Source organism: Labrus mixtus, chromosome 22 (genome assembly GCF_963584025.1).
Source record: "Labrus mixtus chromosome 22, fLabMix1.1, whole genome shotgun sequence".
Classification (NCBI taxonomy): domain Eukaryota; kingdom Metazoa; phylum Chordata; class Actinopteri; order Labriformes; family Labridae; genus Labrus; species Labrus mixtus.
In genome coordinates, this window is record NC_083633.1 from 11,673,363 (window position 1) to 11,686,896 (window position 13,534).

Below are 13,534 nucleotides of genomic sequence, written 5' to 3' on the forward strand. Positions count from 1 at the left end.
AAAGAGAGATGAAAACTAGTTGAAAATAACCACAAATATTGTGGTTATATTAACAGGAAAGTAGGCCTAATTCATGTGGAAACTCACCAACCCTTTATGGGCAGAATAAACCAATTAACAACTAATAGGCTACCTTTGTAAGCTGGTTTTCATGTTCATTCTTACTTGGTCTCAATACGTTTTTTTTGTTGTTGTTGGAAGGCAAATTGCATTAATCCTCATTAGGCTGATGACTAAAAATGCTTTTCAATGTATAGGCTATTAAAAATCTGAACTTCTAACCTTAAGCCAAAGTGCAGGCATAGCCTTTTATTTAACTTGTTTGTGGCTAATGCTTATTCTATAAAAACTTTCTTCCTGAAATGGCCTTTTCCTTTGACCCATATATGTCATGGTATCTGACCTTGTGTGTTTATCACATTTTAGATTTGAAGTTAGCATAGTTTGGTTTCTGCCATAGATGGTACAAAATACCAACAACATGCTTCAACTGATTGATGACGTTTCTAACCAGCTGCGTCAAACTCAATGAACAAAAAACAAGATTTTCTCCATATTAAATTGTCCATACATACAATCTGCAGTCAGAGCAAATGCAGTTCATATGCATGCATCCTAATATGTGACTGAATTTAGAGGTGGATGTGGCCCCCTGTAGCCGCTTCACCACCTGTCAACCACCCTCCAGAACAGAGAGTGAATTATTGATAGGACCAGTGTGGAGGTGGGGGCTGACACACATACCCCTGTCTGCGAAAACCACTTAAGATGACATGATTGGATTGTACAGTTAAAGGCATGAGCTTCTGATGGAACTTGACCATATGGCCGGGCAGCAGGGGGGGGGGGGGGTGAGTGAGGGGGCAAGTTCATGATTAAATCATTATTCAGTGGTGGTTTATTCAATTTAGACTTAAGTCTGACTAAGCTTTAAATCGAATAAAACAGATAACGTGTAAAGACATCATCGATGGAATCTGTGAATACATTTTAGCAGGGATGTTGCTAATGTTGTTCAAAATGTAACACCTGTATATCAGGTTTTATTGTAAGTATAAAACAACTGGTCATAAGAGAGAAATAAATTATTTAGAAAGACTTTTTTTTTTTTTCTTTTTGGTTCGTTTGGTAATGACAATTACGACAATGGATTTGAAATTCGAAGGAGTCATTATTGATTTATTATAAATTGAGTTTTAAAAAAATATTAGAATTTAGCCATCGCCTGTATTGGATAGGACAGCTATAGAGGTGCAGAAAATGAAAAGAGTGGGGGATGATGGGCACTAAAATGCGTGAGGATCAGGAGTCTAACCTGTGACCAGTGCAACAAGGGCTGTGTGCTCCTTACTGAGCGCCTGCTCTACCAGCTGAGCTAAATTAGCGTCCCTGTTTAGGCTTATCACATGAACTTTTATTACTTCCACTGCTTGAAACATGTTAATTTAAGTGATCCAAAGTTGTTTTATACATTTACAAAAAGTAAGAGGGGGCTGTTTAAAAAATAAAAGTTACCCAGACATTTAGTAATTGCCTGCTCCAAAAAGCAAAGGGTCCTACATTTTCCATGATGCATTTTAATACTTTCCATTATGAATCAGCTTCAGTCTCCAAGGTGAAGCTCCAACAACCCTAGATACATACAAACGTTTTTGACCTTTCACACTGATTTCATGAGGAAAAAAAACAATAGCGTTGAGACAGAAGACATCTTTTGAAGTAAGTTTTGACCTGTAACTTACAGCATGCTGTCCTGGTAAACATTTGTCTAGATACCCATTTAACCCAGTGATGCTTATTCGTGTCAAGAATAAATAATGGCTCACAGCCAGCTGCTGAAGCCAGAGATGTCCCCATCTCTGACGGCTGCTGGCTCAGATGAGCACACTGTCGCTGTGACAGACCTCAGCAGCTGCACACATAGCCCCCCTTCCCCCTACACACAAATACAACCACCCAGAAATCAACCCCTTATAAACAGACCGGAACCACATATATCAAACAGCTACGTAAGGACAAAGTTGGTTTAGCAGCTTAATTGTGTTTGTAGAAATCAAGGAGACACACTCAAAATAGCTACAATTTTTTACATCTTTATTCATTAAGATTACAGAATGTTTTAAATTATTGCTCATCATCTACCATTATCACTTGCAATATTTAAACATAGGGTTTATTTTTCTTTATTAGACAACTTAAAACATGTTTGAGATTTTTGCCAGTTTGCACTGTATGAGGATTTACAACAATAAATACAGGAGTTGAGTCTTCATTCACCTTCCTATACTCTTAAAGGTTGTCATATATGTATATAGTTTTTATATACATATATGATGCTGGTGTCGTCCCCCGCCCACCCATGTGTTGGTCAGCTTACGGCTGACAAAACAAAAAACTGGTTTCTCCCCCTGACGCACAGGCTAGGAACCTGAGGCAGCTGTTAACGAAGCAACCATGGCATACAAAAAAAAAAAAGGATGTGAACAAACACAGAAAGACATTTAGACACACGCACACACAACATTTATAATCACCTCCGCTCTTTTATGATGTCACTTTCTCTTTAACACACATTCACACTTAAAAGGGGAAAAATAAGACTCAAAACAAACAGTTGAAAGTATGATACTGACAACAGGTCACGCTATTTCAAAAGTGTACATTTCATCAGCACGAGGAGACAGCAATGCAAACACATTGGCAAGGAACAATGTGGGACAATGAGGTTCTATAGGCTGTGACACAGTGTAGGATCTTATCATCGGAGGCTTACGGGCGTACACTAAAGGTAATCAGAAAAAAAAAAACTGTGTAAAATGTCTTGTTTTAACCACATGACAACTTTGACATTACACCTCTTTGATTTGATGTCAAGAGATGAGAAGATTGATACCACACACGTCTATACGATAAATGAGGCTCTAGCCACACGCCTGTTAGCTTAGCATAAAGCTTGACAGCAGCCGATATCAATTGGCCATGCTCTTTCCAAATGTAACACAACCACCATAACCAACATCTTTCAAGATTATAAATGTTATATTTTGTATGTTGTAGCTTCAGAGTGAGCATGTTACCATTTTAGCTGTATGCTAAGCTAACCTAGTGATTTAACATTTGTTTTATAGACATTTGTGTGGTGCTCAACATCTTCAATTTTAAAAAAGCGAATTAGGTATTCCCTCAAAGACTTTGGTTGGTATTAATATTGTATTTTATTTTTTACAATACTAATAGTATTTTAAAATTGCATGAAAAGTGAAGATATATTGGATTTTTGAGTCAACATTAGTATGTGTTTTAACCAGTAAACTACAGATTTTTGTGCCGTTTCCTCTATGACCAAGTGTGTTGTACAATAACAGTACAGTAAATGTTCAGCCCGAACAATAAGCTACTGTGTGCATGTGTTAAAGCATTTGATCCCTCTCAGAGAGCAGAGCTGGCAGCATCTCCCAGCAGGATAACAAAGAGAATCTGATTGGATCAGGTGCAGAGCAGGTAAAGCGGCAGGGCGCACTTGGCTGTCAGGGGAATTATCTGTCAGGACTTTCTAGTTTACACTGTCAGGTCAGTTCAGGACAAACTGCAGAGGACAGTTACAGTGTGGCTCACTACACCAGTAATATCAAGCCTTTTGGGAATAGGAGAAGAGACTAATATATAGGGCTAGATGAAAAATATCATTCATGTCTCTGATCTGAGAAGGTAAATGTGATGTAAAATTAATAAGTACCACTGGGTTGTGTTGTGTGTGGCAAGTACAGTGAAAGTTAAAGTACATGACTTTTTTTAATTAGGACCTGGTTGAAGATTTCTGCTGAAGTACCTGCCTGGCAGCATTTTGCTGCACATTTGGTATCTTTCAATATTTTCTGTCACAGTATTCAAATAGAGGGTTCGAGTACATTTATTACATTTATCATTAGAACATTTAATTGCTTATTGTATAACGTATGTTGATTTTTCAAAAAGTAACAATATTAGATGGTGCAGGAGAGAAAAAGATAGAAAAATCTTAATTTCAATATAAATATCTAATATACAGTATACCCCTTGTAATGATCTGACAACCTGCCATGCTTCTAATACAGTATAGTCATTCTTGATGAAGGAAAAATGGAATGAAAAGGCTAGTTTTCACTAGCTTGAAATACTTTTCATTACTTAAACACTTGTGCTATGTGAGCACCTGAAAGCCTAAGAAAGCAGCAGCCGTTGAGATGGTTTCACTGTGGCTTTAAGTGACAGGCCGTCACCATCCAGTCATACTACAAAATGACAAACTACAGGCTGATTCAAAGGGACAGGATGCATAAAAAAAAAAATGTTTAAAAACAGACACAACGGTGAATCTCGATGAAACGATCAAATAAAAAGACATGATATGATTGGACCCTGAGATCCTGCCTAACCCCTCCCTCTAGTTTTAACCCCACCCCCTTGCAATAATTCACAATAAAAACAGAAAATGTAATCACAGGTAGAAAAGGAAAGACAACGACAACAACAAAAAAAAGGGACAGGAAAAAATGTCCGTCACTAAATCTTCAAAGATCATCTTCATTCACACAGATTTTTTTTTAATCAAGTTTTTTTTTTATAAAGTATATATATTTTTAGCGTCAATAATTTCATCTTTAATAGTTAAACAATAAAAGATCTGGCATTGGGTAAGGAGGATGGAGGACTAACATACAACTTGACACACAAATGAGCGCCTAAAGAGAAAGAGACGATGGCGGTGATACAACAAGTGGAAGGGAAGTAAAGCATCTTCTAAAAAAGATGTGGGAGAGCCAGCTAATGGCAGGGTTAATGTGATCATTATTGTTGTTGAACTTGAATAAATAAGCAACTGCCAAAAGCTCAGGAAAAACCATGCCCCTCCGCCCCTCGGCTTGGTCAGAGCTCCTCCCCTTCCCCACCCAAATATAAAGCAGGCGTGTTGACTATTCTGTCCATCCTTCCAACTGTTCTCCTCCCCCTCCTACTCGTCCCCCTCCTCTCCCTCTGAGTCTGTGTCATTCATGGAGTATTTGTATTCTTCAGTCCCTCCCAACACTGGTTTAATACCTGAAGGAGAAAGAGAGAACGTTTGAATGTTAGGGATGATTGCTTCTTAAGGTGAGGCAGCAATGAGAACTCTTTATGACTTTATGGAGTAAAACAGATTGAGAAAGTCCACGTCATGGTAGCGGGTCTGTGAGGCTTTTCTAGGCACAGCAGTTTGTCAGCAAAATGCTAAAATTAGCAAGCTAACATTGCCTTCGAGGAGTAGGTACAACCCAGGGCCCTCATTTATCAACAGTGTGTACGCACAGATGTGTGTATTGAGTGAGCTAGAACACTTCCACATACAGCGTGTCATTTATTCTACTTCAACATCTACTGAAGACTGTGTGTAAATGTGAGAATCTGAACATGCTTCACACATAACCTAGAGGTAGAAAAGTGAAACTACAAATAGAAAGCATTACGAGTGCCACAACATGCCTTAAACAATCTCAACATCCACATAAGTTCACGGTTCCCTTTACTTTAAAAATACTATATTAGTAATGAAACACATCAGATGTGTAAAAGATAGCTGTCACAGACATTTGATATGGATTGATAATGCCCATCTTGCTTTTTGGAAGATCTTATTGTATCACACAGATTTCAAAAGTTTAATTCTTGGGATTTAAATTGTGTTCATATCAAGAAAATAATTTAAGGTAGGCAACTTACTACTTCTGATTCAGGAGTTTTTGGTATTTGTAGTTTGACCTAAGATTATATGTTGAGCCACTTAAGGTAAGACTGCTGTGTTGGAAGTGTTGTCATACCTATAGTAGTTTGGCTTAAAGGGCCCGTTCTTGTTCAAGCCCAGGTACTTGGCCTGCTCATCACTCAGCTCTGTGAGATGTGCGTCGAATGTAGGGAGATGTAGGCTGGCCACGTACTCATCTGGAGGAAAAGAGAAAGGAGGACATGTCATCATTCAGCAGGCAGGCTTGTGTAGTTGATGAATCATTTAAAATGAGTAGAGGAAGAGCTGTTGTATGAAGGCTTGAGGATTTACCATCATTCAATCTGTCTTTCCTCTGCACCATCTTCATCTTTCTCCCCATCTGCCTTTTCCTCTCATCATTCTTTGTGTATCTACTTCCTCCTGTCCTTATCGCAGTCCTCTCCCTTTTCTGTCTCCATCATCTTCCTGTCAGTGTGTGGTGGTGCTGCTGCAGCAGCAGCAGTAGTAATCACTGACAGTGTGACCTACATTTGGCTCTCTGTTTATCTTTTCTACGTGCATGCTCTGCTCTCTCACACCAGGGAAAAGCTGAGAAATGCGACGGGCCATGCTGCAGACGAGCTGTGGGCTGTACGCTCTCACACAGACAGTGTGTGTATGCATGTAAACACGCTGAACTTATTCTACTGTGAATGATACGCTACCCAGGGAGACGACCCTGAACTGAACATATGAAAGTACCTGTGCAGTCCGAGCTGTCTGGTGGGGCAAAAAACCTCCTGTTATCTCCTTGCTTGGTGCCTACTTATGTTTGTGTTTGTGTTGGCATTCATTGTGTATATTGCTGTCATGAATTGAGCAGCCTGTGTTGAAGTGTTAATGCATTCAGAGCTGAAAGAAATCTTACCCATCTTCTTGGGCAGCAGGTAAACATCCTGCTTGTAGCGTCCCTCTGGAGCGTTGTAGAGCTCTATCAGAGCCAGCGCCTGGGGGAAAACAAGTTTATACACATTTAGGCACACACAAACACTTCTTGTTACGACGTTACGTGCAATAAACAGAAACAAGTAAGAGCAATGCACACAAGCTGGATTATAAAACAAGACAAGTCGTATTCAGAATTGAAAAGGAGAAAAAAAACAATAAGATTCTCCATTTGACCTGGGTGGTGGCGGTGATGGAGAGCACAAAAGTGGGCACAGTGGAACAGCTGAGGTTCAGCAGGCGACCCTGTAGAGCAAGAAGAAGCAACAAAGGGTTAATAAACATCAGGTTGAAATGTACACTGGTTTTATCTTTACAGTAAAAACACAATGTCAGGATGAGCTGTCTGGCTGTGATAATGTTAGAAAGAAAGAAATCTAATTTTAAAGTCAAATGATTAAAACTGCTTTCACTGTCTGAAATTCTGCTTTGCAATGAGGGTAACAGAGAGATCCCCGTGAAGCAGAAAATGAAGTGGTTAGTATGTTAAACCAAAACACTCTGCTGTGAGGAGAACAGAGAATGACTGTATTGAGGTTGCAGGAAAAAAAAAGCAGAATTAAAACTTGTAAAAAGGCTCTAAGGTCAGGTGTGTGCTACACATCCTTGACTTACACTCTTTAAAGATGAATTAGGAATACGCTCCTGTTTCTAGTGTCATTACTGTACATGTCCAGACTGTCTCCTCTGAGCTCGACAAGAATTCATATGAATAAATGCACGAGTGTGTGATATGAGTATGAATTTAAAAAAGACAAGCAGATATGTGAACTCTCTTTGTCTCAGAAATACTGAATGATGAAGCTGAGTTTTTGTTTTCTTCATGGAATAGATTCAAGGATTGGAATGAAACCTAGAGTAATGATGGTGGTATGAGAGGTGAGGATGGAGGAGCTGATCTTCACTGATGTGGTTAAAACCTGATCAAACATCAACAGGAGCAGGCGTCAAAGGGCGGTCTGGCTGACCCTGTCGGTGTGCCCTAATCCAGTCACGACTTGTAACACACCACCACAAACCCTGCCTCAACCTGTAATGTTTGTTTTCAGGGTTGTGCATGTATGTCTGTGTGACGCATACCATTTTATACAAAAATGTATCTGTTGACTTAATGTTACAGTATTAGAGGTATAATCACTTTGAGTCAATGGAGTGTTTGGCTTATTTTCAAAGTCTCATATCCAATAAGGAATTTGTTTATTCTCCTGATGTGAGTTGTCCAGAGTTCTCTGCGTAAGGTTGCTTGCCAGTGATATCCAACGTGGGAGAAAGTATTTGTGTGTGTACCTCAGCCAGCAGCACTATCCTCTTGCCGTCGGGCCAGATGACGTGGTCCACCTGAGAGCGAACTCTCTCCCAGGTCAGTTCAGGAGTCCGCAGGCTCGCCTACAGGATGACATCATCAGAACGTTTTTTTAAAAACTTGTTCTACAGAGCTGTTGCTGGTGTATCATCAGGAGGCTGAGAGTTGACTCAGTATGCTTGGTCTTTTCCAGGACTGTAGAACTTTAAGAAGTGAGTCACAGCTTCCACCAGGGTCTAAACTCCTTCCTTCCTTCCTCTAATACTCATTCTGAAGAATGCTTTAAATAATCCTTTCAACCCTCTTGTATTATTATTTTTTTATTCCTGGCACTTCTGTCCCACTGGTTCATGGTGAGGAGAATACAATCAGTGAACAAAGAATCTAATCCCTGTTGTTGTTTATTTCTCTGACTTGATTGTATGTTAAAGCTTCGCTCACTGTAAGACACTCTGTGCCAGCACATCAGTATTTATGAATATTATACCATCAGAATAAAGCAGTGATGTCATCACTTTCATTATGAATATGTAATGAAAGCTTTGGAGACAAAGCTCAACTCAGTTTTAGACTCACTAACACCACAACTGCTGACAATGCTGACTCCAGCTTCTGTTATTTTTTGGTGTTTGTTCAGCTCAATCTTGATATTCAGGTCTGTTCAGTGTTTTTTTTTTTTTAAGTTGGAGAAGGTGTATGACTGACCACATCAATTTCAGTGTTGGAGTGTCCCATGTTGCAGACGATGCAGCCATTCTTCATGCGGTCAAGGTTCTCTCTCACCACCACGTTCTTATTGCCTGATGGAGAGAGACACATGATTAAGGAAAATAAATATATCGACAAAAAAAACAACTTAACAAACGGTTTCCATATGGGAGAAGGCACAAATGTGAAATAGAGAGAAACAAGAGCTGTTTTCACATTAGGGTTAGGGTTACAATATTTAGATAATTTACATTCGTTCACACATACAGCTCCTCCTAAAAATATCAGGAGTTTTTTAAAGAGTTTTCTGCAAGTGCGAAAGCTCTATAAATGAAAGAAAGTTGAATGGTGACCTGAAGGGGAAACAGTCTGTAACTTTTTATTTACGTCAATCTCTCCTTTTAGCCCAGGTAATTAAGTCTGAAAATGTGATTTAAGTAGAGAGTTCCTCCTGTCGGAGTGCATCTTTAACTTCCTGTTACTTACAGGTTCAGGTTACTTTATTTGTATCCGTAAGTAGATTTGTTTGCATGACTTATTCTATTACGTTTTGGCATTTGATTTAAACTGAAGGACTTCTATAACTTAACAGCAGCTCTGTTTGGGTAAAGTTACACTTTAGTAAAACACAAACGGTTCAATTAAAGAAAACTGTATTTGACACAGGGAGCAATTCAAAGGCACAGAGCGGTAGCATAACGACAGTGGAAGATAGACAGGCCGCTAGAGATTGCTTAAATTGCAAAGAATACAAATATTCTGATGCAGAAGCGAGGAAGAACATTTAGTTAACTTGACTGATTGACATTACTTTTTCCTCATTAGAGCATGAGAACAAGCTTTCTGAATGTTGCTGGAGGGGCTCTAATGAATCGGCCGTAATGGAGCAACCAGTGCATGGTCTTATTAGAGCTAATGCTTGTCACATTCTATTCATTTTACAGCAACTTCATTAGTAAAATCTTGCACAAATCCAATCCCCCTTCTTCTAACTTATTATCCTCTTATTATCTCTTCTGTCCGATTGCGGTCGCCCTTAAAAGGGGGGCCCTGTGCTTCGGACCTGCCAGCAGCATTTGGCAGTGAAGCAGACAAACGAGAGATTCTCTGCTCCAATTAAGAGTTCAGGACAACTCCCTGGCTGCTGAGCTGGGAACTTGATTAGGAACTTGTCAGACGCTGACGACAATGACTGTCAGTGTTCTATCAGGATGACTGAACAGATATTCAGAGCAGCGGCACTGACTGTCCATGTCATGTCTATCACCTTCCAGATTTATTTATGCACTGTTGGTTGTGGATTATGTCCCAAAACAAAAGCTGACAGGACAAATCTGAGTACAGCTGCTGAGTGATGATTAGTCAGCAATCCAACAATTCTGAACACAATTTAACATCATTCAAAAAAGGAAAGATTTTTCTTAATGAAGAGAATAAGGGAGGGTGTCTTGGACCGACCTGTGCAGGTGATGACAATGTCCACTTGTCTGATGACTTCATTCAGTTTCACCAGCCTGAAGCCGTCCATGCTGCGATAAGAAGAGAGACAACGGAGAGCATGAGACCAACGCAAAAGGTCAACTGAGGCAGCGAGGCCCGAGATCGGACAAGCTGAATCTTACCACGCCTGCAAGGCACAGATGGGGTCGATCTCTGTGACGTAGACGATGGAGCCCATTGCTTTGAGGGCAGCACAGCAGCCTTTTCCCACCTGAGGATGACAGACAGGATATTATTATCACACAGACAGACTTTTTCATTAAGTGAGGGAACACACTGACGCTAGGTGAAGGCTGTGTCATTGTTTGGCAATAAAATTATGTACAAGACATATATATGATACTGGGAGGTGCTTCATCCCTACTACAGTGTGTGTCTGTCAGGTGATCTACAGTACCCATTTATTAACCCTTACCGGTCTAATTGTAATCATATGAACAGTCTTAGAGGAGCAGAGGATGGAGATTTTAAACATCTTTCCTCATTTAAACATCATTATATTTGTTTGATTGCACTCTATTGCATAAGTCACAGCGGTAGGTTGTGTTCAGATGCTTCAGCTGACTCAGATTGTAAAGGGTGTTTACTGTGCAGATGGATGATCATAGCTGGTATACATCATTGCTATTACTGGTTTATTTTAGTGTCTGTTTGCGATGAAAACACAAAAGCTGTATCTGCTTTCCAAATTAAAATGTCTCTTTTTCCTATTGAGCTCTTTCGCATACCCCTGACCACTTCTAGAAATCACTCCTTTAGATAAAACTCTCTGAAACAAATCATCTTTATATGATTGTATGTTTTGATTTCATATTTAAGTAGGCATTTCTGAATGTAGCCAAGAAATTGGATGAGCCTTGGTCGGCTTAAATTATGAACATTTGTCCAGTTTGTCAATTAGATTCCAAATAAATATGCGGTTAATATTCTAGTCCTAGGCAAAAATACTTTGTTGTGTGTCCCTACAATTGTCAATTTGTGACCGTGGACACTTTTGACAACATTTGCTAAAAAAGCCTCCTCCTATCTGATTGTAGTGCTTGTGGTGTAATTTCCCCTGATGTGTATTCAGCAAGTAGACGCTCTAGCATTGAGGTCTCCGTGTTAAAAGCATTGTGTGGGAGTTTAAACACTTCTGTGAAAGTGTCTGCCTTACCTCTCCGTATCCACACACCACCACCTGTTTGCCTCCAAACATGACATCGGTGGTCCTCTTCAGTCTGAGGACAGAAAAAAAGCTATTTCATGGGCAGCCTCATATTTATTCAAACGGTTTGGAGTGGAGAGGAGAAGGGGGTGGGGGAAACTGCCCTTAAGAGATAAACGCTTGTAAAAAAGTTAATAAGTTACATACCCGTCTAAGATGGACTCCCTGCAGCAGTAGAGGTTGTCAAACTTCTGCTTGGTCACCGAGTCGTTGACGTTCATGGCTGGAACACAGAGTTTTCCTGCCTTGGACAGCTGGTACAACCTTAGCACACATGCAAAACAAATTAAAGATAATGTCTAACATTTGTGTGTTAACCATGCAATTTGGTAAAATAATGTATTCATTTATACTGGTCTAATTAAACATTCTACAGACACATTGAAGCAGCGCTGCACTGCTGCAATCACAGTACTCTCTTTATGGAGGTATTCATTTCACCACTAGATGGCAGTGTTACTGCATTAGAGAGTGTGTGTATATGTGTTTGTATGTAGGCCTGTTGGATGGTAATTCAAGGAGACATAAGCATGTACGATATCTCCTTTACAATGTAGGGAACTGGTTTTATTTGAAGTAATGTAACGTTTTTCAACCTTTAAAAAACAAAACAAAGGCCAGGATGTTTGCATGCTGCGAGGCTCACCTGTGCACACCGGTGACACTCTCCTCTACAATGCCCTTGATCTTCTTGAACATGTTGGGGTATTTTTTATAGATCCAGTGTGTCAGATCTCCACCATCATCCAGGATCTGAGACAAATTAAGACAGAAGAAGAAGCATGGAGGAAAAAAAGATTGGTTGAGTAGTTGCCAATAGTGTTGTGTTTATTCTTTCTTTATCTGTTTCACCATATATTTGTACTGTATCCTCATTTCACTTCCACCTTGTAAAAAAATAATCTGTTTGAAAAGCTCTAGCTGAGAGCAGATGTTTGAACCACAAGTGGGATCTGCAGGATAAATAAATAATTTCCTAATGCTGAAGTAAGCGCTATTTATACTGAAGGTGTGCTACCATGTTGGGTTGCCATCCCTCCACGTTGACACAACGATCGATGCACCACCAGAAGTCGTCCTCTGACTCCCCCTTCCATGCAAATACACTGAAACCTAGAAAGAGACAGAAAAAGTATTTAATGCATAGTAGGGAGGAAGCGAGAAACGGGGAAATCTGCAGGTGGATGGCATGATGTGAAAGAGAGAGCGTCTGCAAGAATCTGAATATTGAAGGCAGGAGGAGAGAAAAGGGCAGGTGTAACACAAAGGAACGCCCCAGGACAGTCTCACCTCCCTCTGCCAGGGCAGCTGCCACTTCATTCTGGGTGGAGTAAATGTTGCAGGCGGCCCATCTGCACTGAGCGCCCAGAGCTGACAGAGTCTCCATCAGCACCTGGGAGAGGAGACAAGACAGTCAAGTTTGAGTTTTTTTTTTTTTTTTTTTTTAAATATGCAGGAAAACTGCCGGATGTTTTGGCTGCAAGTGTGTGCCAGTCTCTAATTTACTCACAGCAGTCTGGGCAGTGATGTGGGTGCAGCCCACCACCTTGGCACCGGCGAGGGGCTTCTCCCCTTGTGCTCGCTTTCTCAGAGCCATCAGGGCCGGCATCTCTGAAAAGAAGAGAATCACAACAACACCAAACTCGTAAGTGGATAGAAGAATGAGCTGGATGGCTGAGGAATTCTGTGATTAAATCCTTCCAACACTTCATCACAAATCCAACAACTCATGCAGCTGAAGGAGTTACTGATGCTAAGTGATGTGTGTGTGAGTGTAGCCTGCAGGGTGCAGCTGAGGCTCTCTGTATGTTCAGTGAAGTCATTAGGGAAGGATGTGAATCATGTGTGTTAATGCGGTGGTTCCTAAATGGTGTTTGTCACTTGCAGTGGCAGGGGACATATGGCCACCCGGCGGTGTGGAGGAGGCAGACTCACACACTGTGAATGCATGTCGTCATGTTTCTATTACTCTACTCGTGATATTTTAATAATGTCTGTGAAGCAACTGAATCACAGGTCTGTGTTGTACAATTAAAACCCTGAGTTAGCTTCCTGAACCCTGTTGAATCCTCTTAACTGCTGAATATTAAAATCT

At 40.3% G+C, this 13,534-nt stretch overlaps 1 protein-coding gene across 1 annotated transcript in view; it reads right to left on the reverse strand.

Moving 5' to 3' along the window:
* Positions 1-2,077: 2,077 nt before the first annotated feature.
* The window catches only part of ahcyl2b (adenosylhomocysteinase like 2b), a 43,295-nt gene continuing 31,838 nt past the window's right edge, over positions 2,078-13,534 (reverse strand). The window contains exons 4-17 of the mRNA XM_061030225.1: positions 12,950-13,050; positions 12,730-12,832; positions 12,458-12,552; positions 12,086-12,192; positions 11,587-11,703; positions 11,389-11,452; positions 10,355-10,443; positions 10,191-10,261; positions 8,730-8,824; positions 8,009-8,107; positions 6,899-6,967; positions 6,645-6,723; positions 5,832-5,952; positions 2,078-5,076 (exon numbers count right to left, since the gene is read on the reverse strand). Of these exons, the coding sequence (XP_060886208.1) occupies positions 5,070-5,076; positions 5,832-5,952; positions 6,645-6,723; positions 6,899-6,967; positions 8,009-8,107; positions 8,730-8,824; positions 10,191-10,261; positions 10,355-10,443; positions 11,389-11,452; positions 11,587-11,703; positions 12,086-12,192; positions 12,458-12,552; positions 12,730-12,832; positions 12,950-13,050 (1,217 nt within the window). The 3' untranslated portion in view covers positions 2,078-5,069. The remainder of the gene's footprint in view (positions 5,077-5,831; positions 5,953-6,644; positions 6,724-6,898; positions 6,968-8,008; positions 8,108-8,729; positions 8,825-10,190; positions 10,262-10,354; positions 10,444-11,388; positions 11,453-11,586; positions 11,704-12,085; positions 12,193-12,457; positions 12,553-12,729; positions 12,833-12,949; positions 13,051-13,534) is intronic.